Raw genomic sequence first — 26,533 nt, forward strand, 5'->3', positions numbered from 1 at the left:
AATTTGGTTGATCAGTCTGATATTGGTATGAGAAGAACTATAAACATCTTTATGAAGTCATTTTCCTAATCAAATTTCGCGTCGATACCATGTTACATTATGAAGTCTCTAGGCAAGAAAAGACAAGGAGTTCCCTTTTCCGAAGGTGAAGAATGCTGTTATTTGCCTTCAGATTTACAAAGGAAAAGATTATGAAAACAGATTGTGTCCATCGGTGCTTAGCATCTGTAAAATCTGCATGTTCTGCAGATGCTCTTCTCAGGAAGGTCATTAGTCTGCTTCTAATTTTTAAAATTAAGCTTTTAAAGACTTGAAGATTGTTCTCTTTAATGCTATAGAACTGTGTGATATGGATACTGAAATTAGACGATAAATCAAATTATAGGCAGCTTTTTGCCTAGTGCACAATATGCAGTGGTTCAATTTAAGACTTCAGTTTATTTTTAATCTATCTGTATGTAAAAACTACCAGTGTTTTCACAGTCATGTGCCATGTCCCTTAGGACCATAGTTGCAATTTCTTTCATTACAAATCAAATTCACTATGATAAACAAATACAGAAAAGGGCTTTTACTTCTGATACTGGAACAGCATCTTTAATGAGAGCATTTTAGGCACTGTATCTTTTTCTGAAAGGTTGTGTTTGTGTTGTTTCCTTTAAAGCCACAGAAGAAGGAGGATCAACAATCAGAAGCTAAAGCAAGTCCAAAAAAGTCATCAGAACCCACTATTGACCTTTTAGGACTAGGTAAGCAATATATAATCACCTGGTTTTAGATCAACCATAGGGCCATTGTGTTATACTTTAATAGATATGCTTTTATTTTCTCTGTGTTTATGCATAGTTGGATAAATTTGAAAACCATAAGATTGAGTCTATGAATTTAGAACTATAAAGGAATATGCCATAGGGATCTGAGTATATCAATACTCGTGCTTTGCTAAGGAGAGTAATGAGCTCCTGTGGGAGGGGGGTGTTATCAAAGTGATCTTCAAAGGGCTTGTGAATTATGGTATTTCAGTGTTGATGGTACAGGCGTACTTTTTAATGAAGATGCTGAGATCGTCTGAATTGTGTATCTGTAAAATGCCTTATATCATTAAATTCCTGTATTACTTAAAAGAACAGTAAACTGTGTGACTGCAGCTGAGTAGTATCTTGTAAAACTTAATACATCGGACATTTCAGTGTTGGGTACTGACTGTCACCATCACTCAGTTTTATCTAATATACTTTTTATTTTCTGACTGGCAGGTAACTGTATTTGTCTTGTAAATAAACTGATTTGGACCCAAATAATTTAATTTGCACTGTCTGGCTACAATGTTGGGTTTTACACTTTTTTCATGCTTGTTGAGGGCCATATTTATAAAATTTGTCTTTCAACTAATGTTACCATGTGCTTTTTCCACACGACAGAATCTTAAAATGGAACTGGAAAAATGAAATATTACAGTAACTATTTTCATTTCCTTTCATTGCTCAGTGTTACAAAATTTTTAAGAGTTCTGATTGGATATTAAGAATATTTAATTTATATTAATATAATGGCTATTTTAAAATTCTGCTTTATTTTTACAGGGTATTGGAGGAGGCTGATAAGTCTCTTAAATTTAATTATTCTAAAACCTTGATTTTGTAGAAAAATTATTTTTAAGTTTTGGGTTTTAGTTATGAATAATGTAGCAACAAAACAACCATTTTTTATTTAGAATTCACACTATCATTCAAAATGCATATTTTCTCTCTGGAAGAAGAGTAGCTGTAAAATACAAATTTTATAGTGGTAGTGTATGTATTGTGGTCTATCATATCTCATTCTAAATAATCTGCTATCATAGGCAAGTAAATCTTAATTGTTAGATTATGGAAGTAGAATAAACCTATTAAAAAAAAAAAGATACTTTAGACTTGATGGAAAGCTGATTCTCCTTTATTTTCCTGTAGCAGACCAACGACCTAATTAAGAACTAAAATTTAATCAATGTGTGGTTTTGAGATTGCTAGGCTTCTGTTTCCTTTTAGTCATGATTTTAAAAGAATCTTTGTAGCACTGTTTTATGATATGATAATGAACTTGGATTACATAGACTAACTTGAGATGTAATATGCAGTAGAAGGAGTATTATAATTGGTGTTCAACAGCTGTGCTTCTTCGTTGAGATATACAAAGGGCAAAGTTTATAATTTGTATGTTAAAACCCCGTAATTTTAGAGGAGGGAGTGTTTAAAGATCTTTTAAATAACAAATTGAAAGACAGTGTAATAAGCTAGTAACACTTGGAATCCACTGAGCTGCAAATGAGATATTTTAATGAGAGCAGACCTGCATATTTCATTTGGAAACTTGTATTTTAATTAATGCCCACAGTAGACTACTTCAGATAATGTTAAAAGAATCATAGAACAGTTTTGGCTGGAAGAGACCTTCAAGATCATTGAGTCCAACCTGTGTCCTATCCCTATCAACACCACTAAACCACGTCCTTCAACGCAACATCTGCCCGTCTCTTAAACACCTCCAGGGATGGTGACTCAACCACCTCCCTGGGTAGCCTGTTCCAATCCCTGACAACCCTCTCAGTAAAGAAATTCTTCCTAATATCCAACCTGAACTTTCTCTGGCACAACTTAAGGCCATTTCCCCTCATCCTGTCACTCGCCACTAGGGAGATCACTTTGATGTATCATAGAACCGTAGAATAGTCCAGGTTGGAAGGGACCTCAAAAGATCACCTGGTCCAGCCTATGGGAAGAAGAACCTAGAAGAGATTATCTAGCATCCTGTTCCATCACATCTTGATAACCTCCAGTGACAGGAACTCTACCACATCTGCAGGGAGGTTGTTCTAGTAGTTGATCTCACTGTAAAAAATTTCTTTCTTATGTCAAGATGAAACCTCTCCTGCTGCAAGTTGTACCTTTTGCCCCTTGTCTTCTCCGTGTGACTCCTTGTGAAGAGAGAGCCTCTGTCCTCTTTGTAGCTGCCCTTTAAGTACTGGTATATTGGGATGAGATCTTCTCTGAGCCTTCTCCATGGAGAGAAGACCTGAATCCTTCAGTCTTTCTTCATAGGGCAGCCGTTTGACCATGTTCGTGGCCCTCCTTTTGACCCTCTCCAGTCTGTTCATGTCTTTCTTGAACTGTGGAGACCAGAACTGGGCACAGACTCCAGGCTCAGCCTGACAAGTGCTCAGTAGAGTGATCACATCTCTATCTCAGCTCATCACGCCCCTGCGGATGTGGCCCAGAATCCCATTGGCCTTTGTTGCTGCAGTGCTGATTAAAATGTTTTGATATGTCATATCAAACAATATTAAAATGGATACGATTGCATAGCTCATTCTTCTTGCTGAGAGGACGTGTTTCTAATTAGGATTCATTCATTCTCTTAGGACTTGATTTCTGCAAACGAAGAACAGGAGCAGCTTTTACTAGGGCAGATCAGAATCACATGCGATAGCAAATTAAGTAATTCTAGTGGATCACTATCTATGCTAGCATAATTTTGGCTTTCAGAATAGCTCAGCTTCTTGCAGAATACTTTCTGGAGTGAGCCTTGGTGCTAGCTTTGAGTATGGGGTTAACTTTTGGGTCGTAGCCCCACTTCTTGAGCTTTTAAACATGTTAGCATTTACAGTAATGCTGCTATGCTAAGATTACGCTTTCGTAAGCAATATATCTACCCAAACTGAAAACATTTACAACCACTTGAGGCGTATAGCGTTGTTAGCTTTGTGGCCTTCCACATTTTATTTTAAGAAATGTTATATAGAGAGGGCCTCCCTATGAATACTTTTTCACTTCTGCAGAGGGCAATAAATAAAATTTTATTGATGCAGTAAATAATGCCACAATAATTTCAGGCAGACAAACCTTGCCTGTATCTTTGCCCCAGATTTTGTTCAAAGTACGGAATTATTTCTCTTAGTTCTGCCTTTCTAGTCATTTGATGTAATCGCAGAATCATATGCATATTCTCCCTCTATTGCAAGTCTTGGTATGGCTGTCATAAATGATTGTTTATACAAAAATCTGTGGCAGCTTAGTAACAAAGTTCTTGTATATAGTTTGCCCCATAGGAAATGAGTTTCAGGAACATAAGGCCAAGTTTAAGAGCAGGTCTTCTTTCTTGCTGTTTCCTTTTCTTACTGTCCCTTTGAAGCCCTACTGCTGGTCATTCTCCCTGTTGGTATGGATAAATATACCAAGGATTAATGATATATATGAAAACTTTCTCAACAAAGGCAGCACTGAATTGGAAGTTGTCATGTCAGGCATTAAAAAATACATACAGAAAAGCATTGTAGAGGTAAACTGGAACCCTTCACTTACTGAATGCATCCTGATAAATAGCTTTTGTTTCTGCTATCAAATTTAAACAAGACTTCCTAATCTGAAATCAGAAGCAGCATCTGCTGTTGCACAGTGTAGCAAGACAGCAGTCGGATATTATCTGTCATAATGTCATAAATGGTGAGAAGTTTTGGGACCATAGCTAGGAGCAGCAGTGAAGAGCAGCATCTATTGCCTTTCCGTGTCACCTTCTGTGACGGAGCGTGGAAGCTCTGCCGTCCCGATGCTCTCGTCCCAGTGGCTTCTGCCACTTGAAATGCTTCATTCTGAGTTACAGATGTGTTCTCCTGAGAAGGGATGGAAGTACTGTCGATTAAAATTTACTTGTTGCAAAGTAATTCTGTGAGGATTGAAGCTATAAATTTCTCAAAATATTCGGACAGGCCTATGTAGTTTTATCTTATTTTTGCTTGTTCCCTTTAAAGACTACAGCTGTGTTGCCTTCTGTCAAATACACACCGTCTCTTCTAATAATTTTTTAATGGTAGGCAGCACAAAATGAAGGGGAAGTTGTATACTTAGGATAATTTGGAACTCAAAACTCTTCTGGAGTATCTTTCCTATGCTATAGAAATACTTTAAAATGAGAAGGGGAAGGAGGAAGTGCTACCTAATCCATGACCTGATGCGTTGAAACTGAGAATATCCATAATCTGTGTAAGAAGTGTAAACTATTATGTTGAAATACAGGTCTGTATAGCTGCATGCCTGCACATATATTTTTAAAAGAAGTATTGCTGCATGTAATAAGATGGAGTGAAAACACTGCTAGGCTTCTTCTATATTCTGAAATTTGGTCATGGAATCTTTCAGTTTCATGAGGGGAAGATGTTTTCAGATTTGCTTTTTAATAGATATAAATATTCCAACTATTACATTTTTGAGAAATCAGTAAGACAAGATTAGCTGTTGATAGTACTCATACAGGCTTAAAACCGTGCTGTAAACAGTAATTCTTCAGCAGTTTCTGCTCTTATACAGACAGGGAAATACTTATTTTTAGTTTGGAATTCAGTAAGAGATGAAAGGTATGTACATTACCGAATAACACTCTTACAGAAGTGATCTATCAAAAACCTGGGTTTTCTTAGTATTAATTTATAAGCAGCATATTAAATACTTGAAAAATACTGTTGTTCTTGGAAGCGCATTCTGTTGTGAATGTTCTAAATATGTGAAATGCTTGTTTTAGGAAATGATTACATTTAAATTTTCAGTCTTATGTTAAACATTTTTACATTCAGGGAAACTGAACCACTTTGGAATACAACAAGAGAGATACTTTTTAAATACATTTGCCTCACTGAGAAAATGAGAACGTTAAATTATTAATTGCAGACAATCCTTTTGCATGAAAATTATGCACAGTTCCTTCCAAAATTAATCCGAAACAGTGAACCTTTGGGAGATGTTTTTGTAACTGCCTGTCTGCAAAATGACCTCAAAAGAAGCTTGTTACTTAACTTCCCAGCATATTTATTTACATATATATTAAAAAAATAGTGTGGATAGAGTGGTGGAGCAAATTATACATACGATTGTTTTGCTGTCCTTTGACTTCCATTCATTGGAACAGAAGTAAGGGAAGGAAGAGACCTTTGCACTGAGTTGTAAGTAGCTTTGGCATCGTCATAGATGAGTTTGTAACTTTGCTTTTCAGAATTGTCAGAACGGCAATCCTCCAGCAAAAGTCAAATCATGACGCAAAAAAATTGGCTGAAGTGGCTACTTCGGTCCTGTGGTGGTCGTTCATGCTGCTCACGGTTTACCCAGCAGGTCTAATGTTGCCAAGCAATTCACATGGTTATTTTGCTTTGGTGGACTTGTTAGGCCTTAGTTTTTGCGGACAGCACAGGGATTTTCACAAACTTTGTGCAAGTTGGGCAATAAATAAACTTGCTGAATGTCCCTCGTGAGTGTCCCTCGCTTTGTCTTTCTGATATCCCTGCCTTCAAGGTATTTCAGTCATTGTTACTGGGTCTGCTTGCCATTGCTGTCATGCACGATTTGATACCATTTTCCCATTGATATGAAGTGGATTTGAGAATTAGCAAATACCAGCCTATTAATGTTCATGTTTGATACCAGATTAGAATATAAAATAATTTGTGTATATGGTGTAGTCACAAAAGCAAGCATATAGCTTCCACAGAATTACAAACCAGCACCCTCCCACTTAGTTATTTCATAACTCCCTGTAGGAAAAAGGTGCAGTAAGTACTTAAAAATATTTTTTTAAAAAATATTTTAAAAATTAAAATATTTGCTGGGGATTTTACGTATACTGAAGTCAGTTCAGTCAATTCAAAGTTTATGGTTTCTGTAGTTGTGCCACATTTCCTGTATGTACCGAGACACAAAGGTTAGCATCTCTACAGTAAGACTGAATTCAGATATGGATGGACAGTGGTAGCTTCTGACATGTTCCACATTGACAGATTTTGACTTCTGTGTCAAGTTTTCAAATATAGAGCACTGACAGTCGTTACCTTTAAAATAAACAAACACTTTCACGCAAGGCAGCCAAAGAGGGGGAACACCTTCCCATGGAGATGGAAGGCAGACAGAAATGAGAAGGCCATCTGAGTGATGAATTTATGAGCAGATCGTTTCAGAGTGCAGTGCCTTCTTGTTTTAACAGCCCAAAATCTTGCCAGTCTCCTGTGATAGTTTCCTCAGTCAAGTGATTTCCAGGCTGGTGAAGTGACTGGTGAGTCTAACAGCTTCTGCTATTTTGCTCCAACTTGTCAGTGTCCTAGACTACCGGAAAGGAGAGTCTCCAACCGCAGTAAGTTTGCATGTGTCACAACAAAGTAATGAAAAATGATAATATCTGACGTGCAGGGAGACAAAGCTTGGTAAAGCCTGCCAGTTATTTATTTGCTTCAATAAAAAAGTAGAGGAGAGCAAAGAGACCTTATTTCTAAGTAATAAACTCACTGGTTTTTTCCACTACATCTTTTTTTCTTAGAAAAAAAACAAACCTGTTCTTCTGTGATTAGTCTATAGCAGATGAGCGCGTTGCAATTACATGAGAGATGGCATTGAATTATTTTGAATAAGTGTTGGAAACTTCTTATGATTTGATTTTAGTTAAATACTGGGTCTTGACCACCATACTCTTTACTAGTCAGACCAGTTCTCTGTCCATGATAGAGTTCTAGAAACTTTCAAGTTCCTAGCGCTAGAGCCTAAAACTCCCATCTGCCCTCAGCCTTACATGTTTCTCTGGGGTGGTGAGGCACATGTTTCATATGTCATCACTAAACTGTTAATACTGATGTACCAGTGATTGAATCTCTGCTCTTGAAATGGATCTTTTCACCTGGGTAGATAATCTATCTGTCATGGGGGCAGGACACTGGAAAATAACTTCTTACAGTTTAGTAAAAGGAGGAAGTGACTGTTCTTCTTAAATATATAATGACTGGGTTTTAATGTTCTTGATGCTTTTTAAAGTTTAAAGGTGGCAATCTGCATTCTGTTGTGTTTAAAATTTGGAATATATTGCTGTGTTAGTTTGTAAATGTATGTCTGAAGTTTCTGAGGGATATATGTGAAGTTAGCTACCTACGTGTAATTGTGTGACTTTAAAAACAAATAAAACAATCCAAATCCTTCAATTAGGATGCTAGGTAAGTTAAAATTTGCTTTACAGAAATCTACTCTGAATAGTGAGAACAGTGGATACAGCTCGTGCAGCTTAGAAAGATCTTTATTCTTTAAACATCCTAAAGCATCGGATAGAAATTGTTTTATGATATTAATAGGTTTTTTCAGTATACTGTAATCTGGGGATTTTAGAATACTAATCTTCTCATGATATGTAAACAGCCATGCCAGTTGTCATGGTGGTTCGTTTGGAGAGAAAGTTTTGACTTAATTCATCTCGTTTGTTCTTGCCAGAGGAGTCCAACTTCTGCAGTGAGTGCTGGATACTTTGAGACTTCTTATTTTGCCTAAAAAAGCTTTCTTAAATTTGCTGCTAACGTTATGCAGTTGTCATTGTGTTCAGCAGAATTGAGACTCACTTTTGTATGTGTTGAGCTCTGTGTAATGACAACCCACTTGTGGTATGCTTAGGAGTATAATTTATTAGCCGGATGTTCTCAGCTTGAAAACAAATGAGAAATGTTGCTCTATTCCTTAAAAACATTTTCATCATGTTTTCATCCTTACATCTTTTAAAGTATTTTCTTGCACTTTTCCTCAGAGCCTAATTCTTTTCCCCTTTTTTTCAGTAGGCACATACCTGCTTTCACCTAGATCACTCAATGTATTCGTGTGTTAGAGTGGTTACAGTCACCAAGGCTGCAGAAGGTTTAACTCTGCATGGAGCTGTAGGTCCTCACTAGCTCCACGGGCCTAGCAGCTGTAGAAGAACATCAGTGCAAAGTACTTTTGAAAAAGGGAGAAGGAGGGACTTTTTTCCTCATGCAAATTTTAGTTACATACCCTTGAGTAAATTAGCATATCAAGAATAACTTTGTGGATTCTAAAATAAAAGTTTTAGTTCCTGAACGCAGGTCAGTGTATTTTGTCTGATACATGGCTTGAGCCTTCTCCGTAAGACATCTCTGTTTAAATTCTCAATAAAAATTTTGGCGTGCTTGAAAAAGACACTTGAAAAATGAGTAATGTGTACTGATAAGTTGGTGTGGCTGTCCTTAGGGAAGTGTTTTGTTATTTTTTTGCTTTTTCTTTTTTTTTTCTGAAGCACGCTGCTATTCTATCTTTTTAGGGGAAGAAGTCATTACAAGATCTGAATAATATCACAGTCTGAAAAAGTTTTATCTCAGAAATTGGGTACTTCTTTGATGGGGACAGAGTAGGAGGGAATGTGCAGCTTTAATTATTCTCATGCTGTTAAAAATATTAACAATGTTCACTTTAAATGTGATTCTGTTGTCTTTTAAAGATGGTCCAGCTGAAACATCTGTTGCAAATGGAGGCACTGCTGCTGTCGCAGCGCTGAATGATGACCTGGATATCTTTGGCCCAATGATCTCTAATCCTTTACCAGCAGCTGCTGTACCTCCTGCTCAGGTAAAATTTATTTAGTTATATACAGGCATAAATAGGTGCGTGCACATGCATAAATTCCTTCAGGAAACTGTTCATTCACACAGAAGGAATGCACACGCCTCATCGCTCCTGGCTGCAGGCTCTTTTGCTCTGATGGCTGTATTTTTCTCAGCTCTTCAAAGCTTTCATACTACTTGCGTATTGAATTAGGAGGTAGTGTGGTCTTCCCTTTTGATTCCCCCTGGTTATCCATCTAAATTGGATTCTGTCTTACTCTGGTGAATGGTAGTCATGTTTTCTTTTAATTTATATTCTTTTGTCTTGTTCTTTTTTTAATAAGTATTGCTGAGTAATTTTTAATTTATGTTGTCAGGTTATTGTGCTTAAGTCATACTTTTTAAGACCTCTTACTACTTTGTGATGCTGATATTTAGGAAAGGCTACAGTTGATGCTTCTGTCTTATAGCTGCTAAAAATGCAAGGTCTCAAGCTTCATATTCAAAATCAAGACAGGGTATTAAGAAAAACAGTATTTCTACCTGGATTGATCTGTCTTTTGTCAAATCTTGGAACTTGTATGCGTTTCTTTCCTCAAGGAAGCATAGCATAACCTCTGCACCTGGCCTTCACCCTCCCTTAATAGCCACAGTATTTTGGAAGTGACCCTGTTGCCATGCCTATTGTAGCTGAGAAAGGCAGCTTTGGGACACACAAAGAAACTGCTTAAAGCTTCCACTCAGTTACAATAGCTGTCAGCCTGCAAGAGCGAGATGTTGGTGATGAACGTGCCTGGTTCAGATCAGAATGCACCTGTGCAGGATTCCTTACCTGGACTGGCTGGAGTACTCAGCTAACCGCCCTGTCTGTGGGGCCCTTTTAAGGTAATTTAGAAGCTCGTTTTTGCAGAAGGCTTCCTCCCTCACTTGGCTGAACCAGAAAGAAATGTATGTATTCTTGAGTTTATGGTTTGGGACCTGTAAATCTGCACCTGTTCCCTTTTACCAAGTAATTTTCATCATATATAAAGTGGAAGGGATGGTGATGGAAGGGAATTCGGATTGAACTGATGTACTGTAATTTTGTTTCTGAATGTTCTTTTGATCATTGTAGCTGCCTCAACGCGTATCTGTGTTGTTCAGCAGATCTGGCTGTGATTTTTTTTTATTTACTCTCCCTTCTCCTACTTATTGGTGAGGGCTGACCTTCTGCAGCGTGCTAGGTAGGATTTTAGAGACTAAAACCTCGTTTCTTTTTAAACATAAAACTACAGATAGAGCAAACTTCTCACAATACTGTAAGCCACATGTAAATGGTGAAGGAAATGAGCTGTATACATTCATTTAGGTTTGGATGTGTTAGCTAAAATTGCAGAGAGGTTTTATTGTCTCTTGCAGAAGTCTCCATTCAAAGTACCAGAAAGAACAATATCTGAGTGCTTGCTGTCTGCTATTCTACCACCTTATGTCAAAATTGATCTAGTTGAACCTACCTGTAGAGCTAGATGCAAAAAGCAGTGGCCCTTCTCCAGCTTCACGGAGTTTTTTAACGTATCGTAGTTGTAGATTAAGTAAATTTGAACCTGAAATTGTGAAGTTTCCACTTGGCCCCAAAATAAATGGGCCAGTGGTAGTTACACACCTAATGAATAGGGCTAGATTTCAGTTTTAACCCTTTCCTGTCTTTTTGAAGTTGGAAGTGACTTCTCTGTGTAGTTACTGTCTGCTCAGGAGAAAAGAACAGCCTGAGAAACAAGAGCAAAGCCTTCTCTTGCTTCTGTTCCATGAAGAAGTGAGGTGACCTGCTGGTAAAACAAGTGATTTAGCTGTAGAATACAGGAAATCTAAAAGAACGCTACATATTTAAGAGTGAGAAAAAGCAAAGTGAAGGCTGATTCCCTGGATGGTGATGATTGATGATGGGTTAAATAATGGAATGACTGTTAAAGCACGCTAGATGACATGTATTTGCAATTAAAGAACATGGATGATTTAAAGTGCATTTCTGTGATAAGGAATTGATCACTGGACCTTCTGTGAGAGAAATGGTTTGCAATGTAGTTTATTTTTTGCTGTGCTAGTTTCTAGACCCAGTATGGCACTTACTAAATGAATTAAGAAGTGGTAGAAAGGATGATTCTCAATATCTGATAGCTGTCACCTTGTTTGTTTACTAGAAATCAGGAATATATTTACCTGCCGTTAACAAACCAGTCTAGATTTTTAGTGACTTTAGTGACATTTCGCTTTTTTCTGAGTGCCATAGTCAGGAGCAGCAAACAGAAATTTTATCAAGTACATGATCCTTACAGTATATCGCAAGATTTAATTCTTGATTGTCTTCCATTATTAATCAGTAATCTCAAAGAAAATGTGGTATAATCAGGTAATTTCCCCAGGTAAGAGTCAGGAACAGGGGCAAGCAGTAGAAGTTAGGTGCCTGACACTGATTATATGGGTTGCTTGGTAAGGTGGAGCAAAGGGAATATTCAGTTTTGCTTTAGGGTTAATGAGGCCTTGCAGGCCTTGGGTTTCAGGACAGTGGTGTTTAGTCTGGGAACCGAAGCTGGGCAGAAGTTGAGGGTGCCTCTCATTTGGCAGTGGTACAAGTATTTTGTAAGGTCTTTCACCTGTTAGTATGGATAAACATTGTACAGGTTTCAGAGAAGAGTCAAGAGAATATTGGAGACTGGAAAAGGTGCTTCATGATGAGAGATTTTAAGGACTCTTTTCAGTTTTTTGAAGCAAAAAAGTGGTGTGATTAGGTTGTGTGATTATTTTGAGTGAGACTGCAAATGGGCATCAACTGGAACTCAGTCCTGTAGTCGAGTAACTCTTAACATTCGGTTCCTGCATTCGAAATTGGAAAATTTAGAGTAAAAATCCGTAGCCAATTCTTAAATTGAAATGGGTAACACTTGTTTGAATATCTGTTAACAGAATATATTGAAATAAAAAAAATAAGTAGAAGGAGGAATCAAATGTGGAATGGTGTGGCTCACTTTTTCACTCAGAGATATTTGCCGTGATGTTCTGCATAGTAGGTGATTCTGAGATATTACAGTGGTATTTGTGAACATTAAAAGAGAAAGGAATTTAATGGTGCTCCTCAAACTGATTTGCAGGGGCAATGTATGACTGTTGGTTTTTCAGAGGATTGATTTCCTTTTCCAGCTTAACCTGAAAGGCAGCATTTAGTGCTAAATGCACATGGTTTTATGGCACTGTGGAGTACAGAAATGTCTGTTTGAATGTTTTATTATGAGACTGAAGCAATGTGATGTCTGTAAACCTCAGGATTTATGACCATTGACATAGCCAAGACATGATTTTCAAATGAGAACAAAAGCATTTGGTTTTCCTTTTTCAAATGTGACCAGCATTCAGAATCATATTCACTTTTGCCCTGCTTTCAGATATGTATCTTTATTACAGTTTTCAAAACCACTTAGAATATTTCTTCCTACTATTCTGTATAGCTGGATGCTAATAACTGGTGAATTTGTAAAGAACTGGTAAAAAACAATATGTAAATGAGCAACATTTTTCTAGAGTTTAACCTATTAGCAAATTCAAGGGGATTTAAAAAGAGTTAACAGCTCCTACTTTAAAGCTAGATAAAAGGCATATGCTATAAATTTACCTATTATGCAGTATTAATGGACAGAATAAAAAGACATTTTGTACCTTTAGCAATGCTTTTTCATGTGGAGTGAGCATGGCTAAATTATAACTATTAGAACAGGGGTTTTTGTTGCCAAACATTTTATAGGAACTGAGCAAAGATTCTCAGGTATATTTAAAACAATTGCCTAAATTATTTTAGCCACATTTTAATTTCAGACTTTGTATGGGTATGTCTTCCAGCAAAAGTCATCTTCATTCTTAACTGGAAATTGTAGAGAGGGGAGGAAGAAGAGAACTGTGAAGTAATAAGTTTGAAAGTGTTAGTTCACTGAAACACTGAATGTAAATCTTTCTCCAAGCAGGATACTAAAATTGTCGACTCAAACATTTTTAGATTTTGTATATGTGTGCCTGACTTGTATTGGGAGCTGACAATTGGTTCAGCATCTACGAAAATATGTTTTTGCAGAGATGGGATTTATTCTTCATGATTCGTGTCTGGCAAACTTTCATGTAAAGTGCTACTCTGTTTTAGATAACGAGATATTCTCAAATACTCATTTTCCCCAGAGGCCAAGTGTGTGTTCCTTGTGTGGCTGGAATAGATCAGCAGACAAGCTTCAACTTGTTAATAAATTCTGGTGATGATAATGTGTCAAAGTCCTCAGTTTTTATGTAAAAATTAGTTATTTCAGAGGTTTGCTTTATTGTGAGAGTTGTTGAAGCAGAGTCTTACTTGAGAGTTGTTTAGTCATACTCTAATATGATTAGTTGAGTTGTTTGTAGCTTCTGCTTATGTTTATTTTACCCCTCTCTACATTTTGAGGTATCTGAAAGCTAAACTTTAATTCCTTCCTTTGGGTCAGGGCAATCCCAAGCACAAATACAGGCTGGATGATGAGTGAATTGAGAGCAGCCCTGCAGAGAAGGACTTGGGGCTGTTGGTGCATGCAAAACTGAGTATGAGCCAGCAGCATGTGCTCGCAGCCCACAAAACCTGTCGTATCCTGGCCTGCAACAAAAGCAGCGTGGCCAGCAGGTGATTCTCTCCCTCTGCTCTGCTCTTGTGAGACACCACCTGCAGTGCTGTGTTCAGCTCTGGGACTCCCGGTGTAAGAAAGACATGGACCTGTTGGAGTAGGTCCAGAGGAGATGATCAGAGGTTGGAGCACCCGCCCTGTGAGGACAGGCTGAGGGAGTTGGGGCTGTTCAGCCCAAAGAGAAGGCTCCAGGGAGATCCTTATAGCGGCCTTCTAGTGCCTGAGGGGAGCCTATAGGAAAGATGAGGAGGGACTCTTTATCAGGGAGTGTAGCGATAGGACAAAGGGTAATAGTTTTAAACTGGAAGAGGGTAGATTTAGATTAGATACAAGGAAGAAAATTTTTACACTTGAAGGTTGTGAGGCACTGGAACAGGTTGCCCAGAGAAGCTGTGGATGCCCCCTCCCTGGAAGTGTTCGAGGCCAGGCTGGATGGGGCTTTGAGCAGCCTGGTCTATCAGGACGTTTCCCTGCCCATGGCAAGGGGATTGGAACTAGATGGTTGATAAGGTCCCTTCAAACTTCAACCATTCTATGATTCTATGATTATCTTGTCTTTTGTGCTTGAAGTGCCTTAGATGGAGCACAGTGGAAGAGCAGGCATCATACTTCGGAACCTGAAGGGACCAGCTGGACGGGTCTAGATGAAAGGAAAAATATTTTAAGTTCTAGAGAAGGGAAATCTGAAGAAAGAGTTAGAAGTGAGACTGCAGGGGAGAGAAATATCTTCAAGCCTAGAGAAGGTTGATTGCAAAGAAAAGGCTACATTGTTTGCTGTGAGTACTGGACATACATCAAGGCATAAATTTGAATTTTTAATCCTACTGTAAGGATAGTTATGTTCTTATGTACCACCCGAGACAGTGATAGAAGTCTTCATCTGACATTTTCAGGTATTACTGATAATTCTTTAAAGCAAGAGAACAGATGAGATTTCTTCAGTGTTTTCCTTTGATTTTGTGAACTGAATATAGTTGTTGAGTGCTTATTCCCTCATCAGATATTACTAGGAAATAAGATTTGATGTATTTCAGTAGAACTGTCTAGATGCCTAAAACCAAAAATATGCAAAATCAAAACCAGGAGGAGTTGAAATAACCAGCAAGTCCGTTGATAGTGCAAAAATAAAAAGGCTGAGAATTGTACACAGAATTTAAGACCTTAATAGTGTATTGCCTTACTTGCTTACACAAGAATAATGATGTGCTAGGCTGTATTTTTCATGTTTCCCTGAAATGCCCGTAGCTTTTCCAGTCAGCAGGGAGAAATAAAAAATGTCATGTGGGGCCATTCTTTATCACCGTGTAAGAGAAGCAGTGGAGGCCTGGCTTTCCCACAGCCCGTCTGCTTACCTACAAGATACCAGCCAGCGCCAGGAACCTGCAGGCAGCAGGGAAGTGCATGTGGGCCATTTTCTCTTCTGCAGTCCTTCACTCAGTTTCACACACCCCACAGATCACTTCCCTCTTTCATTTCCACTGCTGCCACCTCTCTTTCAATTTGAAGCAGCTGTTCCTGCCAGGGCAGAGGCTTTGACCCAGTCAGAACTTCAGGTGGTGGGTGCAGCCGTGCAGGCTGCTGTGGGACGTGCCTGGAGCCTCTCCCTGTGGCCATGAGAGATGGTCTTTCCTGCAGGAGGTGTGCTGTTCTTCAAGAGCCGTGTCACCAGGTGAAGGAGATATGGCAAGAGGTGAGCAGAAAGGATGACAGACAGGCAGAATCTTCTCAGAGATACAGCAGCTTCAAGAGCCCTGGACCCCGACTGCAGTGGAGACACAGGCAGAGTCTGCTCCTAGCTGAGCAGTAGGTGCAAGCTGCACAGGAGGAGAAGAGTGGAAGGTGGTGACTTCCAGCACTGAGAAAGTGGCTTCAGCTCATGGGTCATGGAGAGGTGATCACGTACTCCCACGACTGGAGTCCTGCAATGGAGGGACCTTTAGGCCTTTTAGGAAGAACAGACTGGGAAGACAAGCAGGTGGAATTGTCCTTGATGTGAGGGAATAGCTGGGATGCATGGAGCTCTGCCTGGGAATGTTTGCTGATCCAGCTGAGAGTTTATGGGATAAGGACTTCAGAGCAGACAGGTAGAGGTGATATTGTATTGGGTGTCTGTTGCAGGCTGCCTCACCAGGAAGAACAAGCGGTTGCAGCCCAGAGGAGGACCCAGGGCACTACAGGCCAGTTGGCTTCACCTTGATCCCTTAGATGCTGTGTGCAGTTCTGGGCTCTCTAAAGGAGAGAGCCCAGCAAGGGACTACTAAGATGATTAGGGGACTGGAACATCTCTGCTATGAGGAGGGGCCGAGAGAGCTGGCACAGTTCAGCCTCGAGGCATGGGGGATTGCATCAATGTATATGAATATCTGATGTGTATAATACTTGGTGTATATAAATACCTGATGGGAAGGTGCAAGGAGGATCGAGCTGGGCTCTTAGCAGTGATGCCCAGTGAAAGGACCACAGGCAACAGAAAAAAGCCATTTGGACTGCCACAACTGTCAGACCGACCTAAAATATTGAGGATGTCATGATCTTTATGTGCTGTTCTGTAGTATTTTGGGGACTTCAAAGCCAAAATGAAATCACTTATTTTGAGTCTCATGCATTAATCTAGACTTCCTGTCATCCACATGCTATTTGCGTAGTCAGATGGCAAGGTTAAAGAGGTCCCGATGCATCCGACCAGTATTTCCCAGTGAAAACTTTCTTTCAGTATATATTGCCTTATACAGGTGTTGTGGTTCAAGCCAACTGGGGAAAAAAAACCACATGGTCTACAGCTCACTCCTCCCCCCCACCCCCATTTCCACAGTGATGTGGAGGGAGAAAACTCAGCTAAAAAAGGCTCAAGGGCTTGAGATTAAGGATAGGGAGGATAATAATCTACCATTTAAGATGACAGGTAAAGAACCAGAACATCTTGGGGAGAAAAACACAGATTTAATTCACCACCACCATTTACGAAGTAGGATAGTGAGAGGAATACATCAATAAATATGACCCAATCTTGAATACACTTTGCGCCCCCACCTCACTGTCTTCCTGGCTACCTTCTCCCTCGCAATAATGCAGGGAATAGGTGGCACAGTCCATCTGGCCATTACTCATTGTCCATGGCAGCTCCTGCTTGAGAAAGAGGGCTCCTTGCAGTCTCTCCTTCCTGCTTTATGGTGTTCACCTCACAGGAGGCAATCCTCTTCCTCCTCATGAGTCCATCAGGGCCATGGATTGCTTCTCTCGCTGATGCTCGGGCTCTCTCCCCTCTCACATGGGGCTCTGCATGTTCCGACGCATCCTGGACATTCTCGCCGCCGTTAATTCCCTCAGCTGGCAGGCAGTCACCTTCCTGCTGTCTCAGCCACCACGGGCTTCAGGGAAAGATCTTGCTCTGGCAGCCTTCTCCCTCTCCTTCTCCTCTGGGATTCCTCTCCCCCTCTTTCTTCTCAGGGAGATGTTCCTTTGTTCTCCTCTCACCTCCCCCTCCTCCAACAGAAAAACTCCCCAACATTAAAGTCAGGAGAGCTCAAAACAAGACAAAACCAAAAGAGAGAAAAAGAGCAATGGGGTCACCTCTTAAATACCTTGATGGCAGAGGCACTGACCAGCCTGGCCCTGGCCAGAGGCAGGTCCAGCTCCTACCTGGGGGTGCGAGAGACTCTCGAAGTTGTGCAGGAATCTAACCCCACTTTTACAAAAAAACCCCACCAGACTCAAACCCATGACAACAGGTAACACTATTGATGACAGAAATTATTTATTTTTAAATATGAAGCCTATTGGAGATGAATTCCATTAGTTCTGAAAAATTCTGTTATGCTAACACCATGGAACCCCTCAGCAGTATGTTCCCTAACCTCCTGGTGAGCATTTAGTTTTAGTGTAATGACTGTTTGAGGGCACTACATGTAGTCTTTCTTAAAGAATAATTTTTATATGTATGCCAGGCGTGTTTTTACGGAGGTGTTGGGTAGCATGAGAATGTTAGATATGTGAAAATTATGCCAGTGTTGTTGTTTGGTTTTGTGTTGTTTTGTATTTGTTTGTTTGTTTTTTTTACTTTAATGCCACCTGCTGTTCTCTTGCCATGTATTTTGCATTACCTTTCATTTATTTAGCTGATGAGCACTTCAGGGAGTACTTGTTCAGTGTTTGGCTCCTCTCAGCATCTTCCAAAACCAAACTGAATGAAAAGACATTAAATGAACATTTAATCTCATGATGTAAACATAATAGGTGATCAGTCCTCGAGGTCTTCAGCTCTTCTCTTCTGTGCACACATGGAGCACTGAAGCACCTGTAGTAGCAGTATTTCATAGAATCATAGAATGGCCTAGGCTGGAAAGGACCTTAGAGATCATTTTAATCCAGCCTCCCTGTCGCCAAGGACTCCAGCTGTCGACTAGATCAGGCAGCTCGTCCTAGACTCTAAACTGTGGTTCATCCTGTGGACAGGCTGGAGATTTGGGCAGAGGGAAACCTTGTGAAATTCAACAAGGACAAGTGTAGGGGGGAGGAATAACCCCATGTGATAGAGCAGGTTGGGGGTTGACTGTCTGAAAAGCAGCTCAGGGGAAAAAGACCTGGGAGTCCTGGTGGACAACAGGATGACCATGAACCAGCACTGTGCCCTCATGGCCAAGAAGGCCAACAGCATCCTGGGTGCATCAAGAAGAGAGTGGCCAGCAGGTCGAGGGAGGTCATCCTCCTCCTCTGCTCTGCCCTGGTGAGGCTGCATCTGGAGTGCTGTGTCCAGTTCTGGACTCCTCAGTTTAGAAAGAAGGACAGGGAACTGCTGGAGAGGGGACAAGAAAGGGCCACAAAGATGATTAGGGGACTAGAACATCTCTAGTTGAGATGAGGGCCGAGGGACTTGGGGCTTTTTAGTCTGGAGAAGACTTGAGGGGCGATCTTATCAATGCTTACAAATACTTAAAGGGTGGGTGTCAGGAGGATGGGGCCAGTGTTTTTTCAGTGCTGCCCAGTGATGGGACAAGAGGTAACGGGCACAAAACTCAACATGGGAAGTTCCATCTAAACATATGGAGGAACTTCTTTATTGTGAGGATAGTGGAGCCCTGGCACAGGCTCCCCATAGAGCTGGTGGAGTCTCTGTCTCTGGAGACGTTCAGAACCTGCCTGGACACCATTCTGTGCAACCTGCTCTAGGTGAACCTGCTGTGGCAGGGTTGGACTAAATGATATCCAGAGGCCTCTTCCAACCCCTAACATCCTGTGATTCTGTGATCCCAGATGAGAGCTGTTCTTCTGATGCTGTTGTTTATTTTTAAAAACCCAACAACAACCCCAGATGTGTCTGCTTTCCCCCTTCTAGAGAAAAGCAAAAAACCCCTTACTGCTGTGTGAGTGGCGAAGAGGAAGCCTCCCCTCCTAACTGGCTCCCACCGCTTGCATGTACTTCTCCATTCTGCTGGGCACAACTGTCGTCCAGGGACTATCTTGGGCAGATGCCGTGGTGGGAGGACCGTGCCAACGTGCAGTAATTCAGTAATGAGACTGCCTGGATACATGCATTATAAAACAAATACGACTTTTGAGGATGGACTTTCACCTGAACATATTATTAAAGGCGACTGTAGTGTTTTCAAATATCTGGTTATGCCACGCTGACAACGTGTTGTCTCAGTCGGAGAGGGCTTCCTACTACCTACTACAAAACTTCGATTTTGCTTTGCAATCAGAAGGTTTTGTCAGTAATAAGCAAGAGGTGGTAGCTTTTATATATGTACCTGGCGAAGTTTAAGTGTACATTGGCCAGAGTGAAGGTGTCACTGAAGCTGAACAATTCCTGCTCTTGTTCCATCTGCTTTCCTGTTGTAGTGCCATCAACCTACCCTTTGTTGCTTACTAAGGTCTGGTGACCTTGGCCTAAACTGACTGTTATATAAATGCAGGGTTTCAGCTGCCGCCAAGTTTCCATTTCTTGTCTTTTTCTGTTCCCTTTCCACAGTAGTTTGTGAAGAGTTTAAACCATCAGCCATGTGATTCTGCACTCCTTTCTCTTGATGGTTTCTGGGCAGTTGAGTTGGTACCAGAATTGTTTCGCAGGGTTTTTACCCTCCAATTTATAACACTGAGCATATTAGCTTTTCGAGAGCTTTTTAGCTCAAATGCATTTTCTGAAGCTGCCTATTATAGAATCATAGAATCACAGAATGGTTTCAGCTGGAAGAGACCTTCAAGATCATCGAGCCCAACCTTTCCCTAGCCCTGTCAACACCACTAAAACACATCCTTCAGCACAATATCTACCCTTCTCTTAAACACCTTCAGGGATGGCGACTCAACCACCTCCCTGGGCAGCCTGTTCCAATGGCTGACAACCCTTTCAGCAAAGTAATTATTCCTAATTTCCAACCTGAACCTCCTCTGGTGCAACTTAAAGCCATTTCCCCTCGTGCTATCACTCACCACTAGGGAGAACAGACCAACCCCCGTTGGGGGGTATGGCAGTATTTGTACAAATCTTGTGTGGCCATAATGGATTTGGCAGAGTGTTAGTCAGGAGCCTGCTTGCAAAAACAGGCAAGTTTGGAGGTTGTTACTTAGAGGAACAGTGTAGGTGTTTAACCCTGTCAGAGTATGTTGTGGTGGCTTCTTTGATAAAGTTGGGTGTGCGATGACACCAAACTGAGGGATGTGGCTGCACATCCAGCCTGTTGGTGGTGGCAGCACACAGAGGATTTTTCTTCAGTGTTGGGAAGAGTTGATAGATGGACACACTGCTGGATTATGCAGGGAGGTGTAAGGTAAGCATCTGGGGATCATTTAGCTGGACTGAAATAAGGCCATAATTCAGGTATGCATTGCAACCCTGGCCCTTTTTCAGTGCACGTACAGTTGATTTGTACTCAGAGTTCCCACTGATAACAGGGTGAGTTGGGTATTTTGAGAAATAAACCAAGAATGAAGCGTATTGGCTAAGTTACCTAAGCAAGCCCCCAGAGAGGACTGTATGTGTGTGAGCAGCAAAGTAACAGCCAGAAAGACACCTGGATGTAATTTGTTGACAAAACATTTTGGTGCAAGAGCAATAAAAAACCTGACAGCCCTGCCTGTGTTTTAGTTTTTTGGTCATAGACTACAGTAAGTTGTAGATAATTATGCTTTCTCAGTAAATGAAATGTGCCTGAAGAATTCTAAGCTAATTGCAAACAATGTATTATAGAAACGTTATTACCTTAAGTAGATCAACCGAAATTTTAGTTCTGCCTTTTCTCAAAAAACCCTGTTCATTTTAGTTGTAGCAGCACATTCCAAAGCATTTAATCTTTTGTTTTAGCTCTTCTCTAATCTATCCTGCCTATGAGAGGATTAATGAGATGTGAATTGTAATATCCTTATTGATTTCCTAATTATTTTTCATAATCTAACTACAGCTCATGATTTATGCTTCTGACTGATGAAAAATGTAAGAGCAACAGGAATGAATAAACTGTATGTGTACGCCCTGGAGCCGGTTGGGGTTTTAGTTTTTGCGTGTTTTATAACCTCCATCTGGTCTTCTTTCCTTCTTGTATATACTGCTTTTTTTGATCTTTAGTCATACTACATCTTTTAAAATTCTCATTTCCTTAAAGTTAATTTCTGTAGATTGACTGGGTTTTATTTGGTTCAGGAGTGAGGATGTGCAGAAAATATTTAGCGTTACGTCTTCTGCCGGTTTCGTTCAGTAGTCTGTCGTGACCTTTATTTCCCAGAGCGCTTCCACTAAACCAGCAGCTGCCACCTTGTCTGCGGCATCCGGGGATCTGGATCTGTTCACTGAGCAAACAACAAAATCTGAAGAGTCGGCAAAGAAACAACTCTCCAAAGACTCCATCTTATCCCTGTATGGCACGGGAACCATGCAGCAGCAAAACGCTCCAGGTAAATCATTTTGGAAAGGTTTCTGTGCAGTCCTACGTGAAGCTCTACCCAGAATCGTTATCTCCTTCAAGTGTAAAACTAAGGTTGGATGCACTCCTACCTGTGTTCAGACGGAGGTTTTTAATTTTTTAACATTTATTAAAATGAGAAAATTACTGAAGTGGAATACAGGAGCTAAAGAATAGTGTCTGATTTTATTTATAGCTGTTCAGATTATCAAGTATATGATTCACTGAAAGAGTTGTGCATTCAGCTTCTGCCGTCTTAATTCATCGCTTCAGGTCTCAGTCTCCACTGTGCAAACAGCAGGCTGCCAGGATCAGTGCAGAGCTGTCATATCTTGATTTTAGCTACGTTTGTATGAAAACAAAGACCTCCAATACGGCGATTAATAGATTCTGGTTCACCACAGGGATTTGCCAAACTCTTTTTGACAGTTAACCTCTGGTGTCAAGTCCCTTTCCTTTTTAAGCGATTTTTAACTTTTACCAGAAGCTAACAGTGCTGACATTCAACTGGACAAAGCTAGCCTTTAAAACTCTTCTGGTGCACTTCTGGCCTATGGGGTTGGGGGAAAAAGATCACAAAACGCTTTTGCTGAAATCTTCCTTTCTCTGGTCCAGGTATGTTCATGGGGTCGTCTTCTATGCCATTTACCACACAACCGTCAACTCATTTTCAAGGCTTTCCAGCCATGGGAGTTCCAGTGCCCGCAGCGACTGGGATGATGGGAAACATGATGGGACAATCGGTGCCGGTCTTGGGACAGAGCACAGGCGTGATGGTAGGAATGGGAATGCCCAATGGATTTACTGGTACTACACAGACTGGTGTGATGGGACTGCCTCAGAACGTCGTTGGACCTCAAGGTGGAATGGTGGGACAGATGGCCACGCCACAAAACAAGTACGGATTGCAACAAAACCAGCAGGCTCAGTGGAACCTCTCTCAGGTAAAGACCTGCTGTCCCCAGGCCAGAGGGCTTTTCCAGACACGAGGCTGTTTTTCCGATACAGAATGATTGGCTGTGGGAGGAAAGTTGCGCTGTAGACAGGTTATGGACTGCTGGGCTGTAAACTGCTCAGAGGCACATGTTAAAAAAAAAAATAGTTGATGATTATATTGAAGATAACCAACATATAATCAGAGAATAAATTTTGCCAGGTACCAAACTCAGTTCTCTGCTTCCGTAGCTACTCTCATCCTGTCATCTGAGCTAGCCAGGGAAAAAGCTAGCTTAGCTGTAGTTATAAAATACTGAAATGTAAACACAGCTTTGTAAGTAAGAGCAGAATGTAAGTACTCCAGGATAGCCATTAACAATTAAATACTTTCATTTACAGACTTCAGGATAAATTTCAGTGGAATGCGCAGTGCTTTGCACTCTGACATTCTCCTGTAGACAATTTGCTAGGCTAATCTATTATTTATCTGTAGCATTTCTGTGCTATTTTTTATTTCTTAAACATGTTTAAAAGGTTCTCTGAAGGTGCTGGTGTGCACTTAGTACTATATTTCTACATTATCCATTGAATCACCTTGAAACCAGGTATTTGCAAAAGGTTATTAGGAGAGGGCACACAAACTTAAATTATTCCCTTGAAGTTCACTGTGGATGACAGCAAGTTATTAATTTTTTTTCATAATATTCTTTGAATTATAAGAACCAATATAATAATTCCATGCTGCTTACTCTAGAAATTCAGGAAGTGAACCCTAGTGACTTTTTTAGATTGGATTATGGTTTTTTTGACTGTTCTGCTCAGTCCTGTGGTACGAACATTTATGGAGACAAGCAGCATTTCTTAGATGGATAAAACAGCCCCTACTTGAAAATACAGGCTGTCGTTCTGCTTTGAATAGTAACTGTTAAAAAGTGAGAATTTCAAAACATCAGCCCCCCAAAAAAATCTGTGGATTTACTGCAAACAAGCCTTTTTCTAGGTATCTAACTTTAAAAAGACCCATATCGGCTTTGAAATTGAACTCTTGCTTCCTATCAAATATATACTAAAAGCTGGCTCATAGAACAAGCTCTTAACACGTTTCTGTGTTCGTGGTGCATCCAGTATTGCAGCACGTTGACGTTCCGTGGTTTGTGAGGGAACTGTCCTCTCACCTCTGACTCCAGCCAAAGCGGCGAGAGATTGCTTTCCTTACAGAATAACGTGCTTTGTAATGTATATATAGTCTATTTCTTAAGAATCCTACTCCAGAAGAGATTAACAACCAGGCAAAGGGTGTTTTCATCAGCTTTTTTAATTTCCATATTGAGATACACGTGTGAAAGCATCCAGGACTGTGTTTTACCTTGCAATAGTAGTTTGTAATTCATTTAACAATTTATTTTCACCAGTGTTTCAGTTTCAGTTTGCAACCTGCTGTCATTTGCTCATGTTTACATGAGCTCTGATTTTTTGCCTAATACTGTCTCTGACGTGGATCTAATGTTCTTATCCAACATCCCTGTTCACCGGTTCCTCACAGGAGGGGGACGTCTTTACTCTGTCTGTACAGCAAGGTTTTTGACTTGTCAAAAAGTGTTAATTTTTTAGAAGGCAAGAGAGAGTAACCTGAAGAATGCTTTTACATTAAGCACTGAAAATTACAGTCACTAGATAATACTTCTAGAAATATTTTTCACCATCTCCAAAGTGAATGTGCTGAATTTTGAACTTTTTCCCACCTTTAGCTAGATGTTGTCTTTAATTTCATGTGAATAATTTCACTTGTTTTTCAGAAATTATGGTATCTTGAGTAGATTCTTTAGCAAGAACGGTTAGATTTAGGTAATAGTTAAGTTTCTAAATCCGCCTCACTTTGTCAATTGCCACCTAAGTGGACAGTTTCTAGTATTTGGGATTTTCAGGTGTCCGAAGAAATATCCCTGGAACAACAAACATCTAGCACTGCAAATACAGACAAGGCTGTATTGCTTGACATTTCTTTATCGCAGTTGCCACAGTTTTGTGGGTTAGCTTGGAAAGCAAGATCTTTATTAGCTGACACGTTGCTCTCCTTTGTCCACATGCTCTGCAGCCTCAGTAGCGGAGTGTTGATACAGACCCTACACAGACACGAAGTGCTGCTGTCTTAAAAAATGCTTAGAAATTTACACTGAGTCAGTACTTTTATTTAAGGAGAAATCCGAACTTGAGGGAAATGTACTTTAAGGGGGTTGCAAGCTGGGGGTGTGTTGCATTTCGGCATGACGGCTGACGGGGCTCCTGTGGTTGCTTCCCAGATGAACCAGCAGATGGCCGGAATGAACCTCAGCACTTCCAGCAACGTGATGGGCTTTGGGCAGGCCCCCAGCACAGCGGCGGGGTGGACCGGCAGCTCCTCGGGTCAGACTCTGAGCACACAACTGTGGAAATGAAAGTTGCAATCGAACCCCCTCCCAGAACAGCCACCTGACATTCCCCATTCAAAACAATTTTACTTTCGCTGTTCCTCCCATGTACATACTCTTTTTTTTTTTCCCCCAGCTGTTCAGATTAAGAATATAACTGACTGACCGTGGTGTGGTCTATATTGATTTAAATTTGATGTAGTGAAAGCAGATCAAGAATACATTTATACATCCTTGGCAGCGTTTTCATACAATGCATACGATTCATAGACCATATATTTAAGAAGCTGCTTAAGCACATACTGATTTCCCCCCTCCCCTCAAAATTCTAGATCAAATGTTCGCATATAAGGGATGTAGCTATCATGTTAGTAATATCCAAAAATATGAACCCCGACCCTCCCAAATTACCCAGTAATCCTGTAGAAGGTACTGTATGAACAACCGTTTAATCATATATAAATAGAATGTAAATGTATCACTGAGCAATGTTTTCTAGTGTATCAAACAAATTTTGTTTCATCATGCATTTCACTGTGATGTTGTTACGGTGTGCGTACCAGGGAATACGGTTTATTGAAAGAAAGATAAACCTGGATGTTACTGTCGTTCTACAAATCAATAGTTTATTCTTTTAAAAATGAGCGTTCGATCCATTTGAGTTTCCTGCGATAAAGCATCCAATCTGGCTCACGAGGCACGTACACAGTATTAATGCCGAGAGCGAGCGGCACATGACGTACACAAGGTAACTCGATGTGAACAGATAGATTTTTTTCCTCGCAGAGATATCCAGGTTTATGACAGTGATTGTGTTTACATTTTATGGTGCCTCGTAATGATAAAATGTTATTTCCCTATATTAAAAGGATAAATCCATAAATGATTGTGGGTTTTTATTTCATTGTCGTATGAGCTGTTTGACCACTGTTTCTTTAAGTCTACTTTTAATGAAGGAAAAACACGTTCGATTTGGAGGATTCATTCACGCAAATATTATTTAGAGCAACGGTTCGTGATTTAAAATCAGTTTATAATTACACCATTAAGCTGGATAAATACAAAAAGTATATACACAAACAATGATTTTGAAAACGCTCCACTGCAGCCACGTTTCTCTTGATTGTTTTTACTATGTGGAAACAGCCTCAAAACAAAGGTAAGTGCCAGTTTATTAAGACGAGAGTTCAGAAATGCATGCAAATAAGTTAGAACAAAGCACACCCACTTGATTGCTTTATCAGAGTA

At 40.3% G+C, this 26,533-nt stretch overlaps 1 protein-coding gene across 1 annotated transcript; it reads left to right on the plus strand.

Moving 5' to 3' along the window:
- Positions 1 to 664: 664 nt before the first annotated feature.
- SMAP1 (small ArfGAP 1) lies at positions 665 to 26,168 on the plus strand (the record flags this gene model as incomplete). The annotated part of the gene is made up of 5 exons (XM_009875044.1): positions 665 to 749; positions 9,277 to 9,404; positions 21,765 to 21,933; positions 22,557 to 22,885; positions 25,178 to 26,168. Coding segments are annotated over 5 exons (846 nt in total), but the record flags the coding sequence as incomplete, so codon positions are not given.
- Positions 26,169 to 26,533: the final 365 nt, after the last annotated feature.

The sequence above is a fragment of the Apaloderma vittatum genome, unplaced genomic scaffold (genome assembly GCF_000703405.1).
Source record: "Apaloderma vittatum isolate BGI_N311 unplaced genomic scaffold, ASM70340v1 scaffold3678, whole genome shotgun sequence".
Classification (NCBI taxonomy): domain Eukaryota; kingdom Metazoa; phylum Chordata; class Aves; order Trogoniformes; family Trogonidae; genus Apaloderma; species Apaloderma vittatum.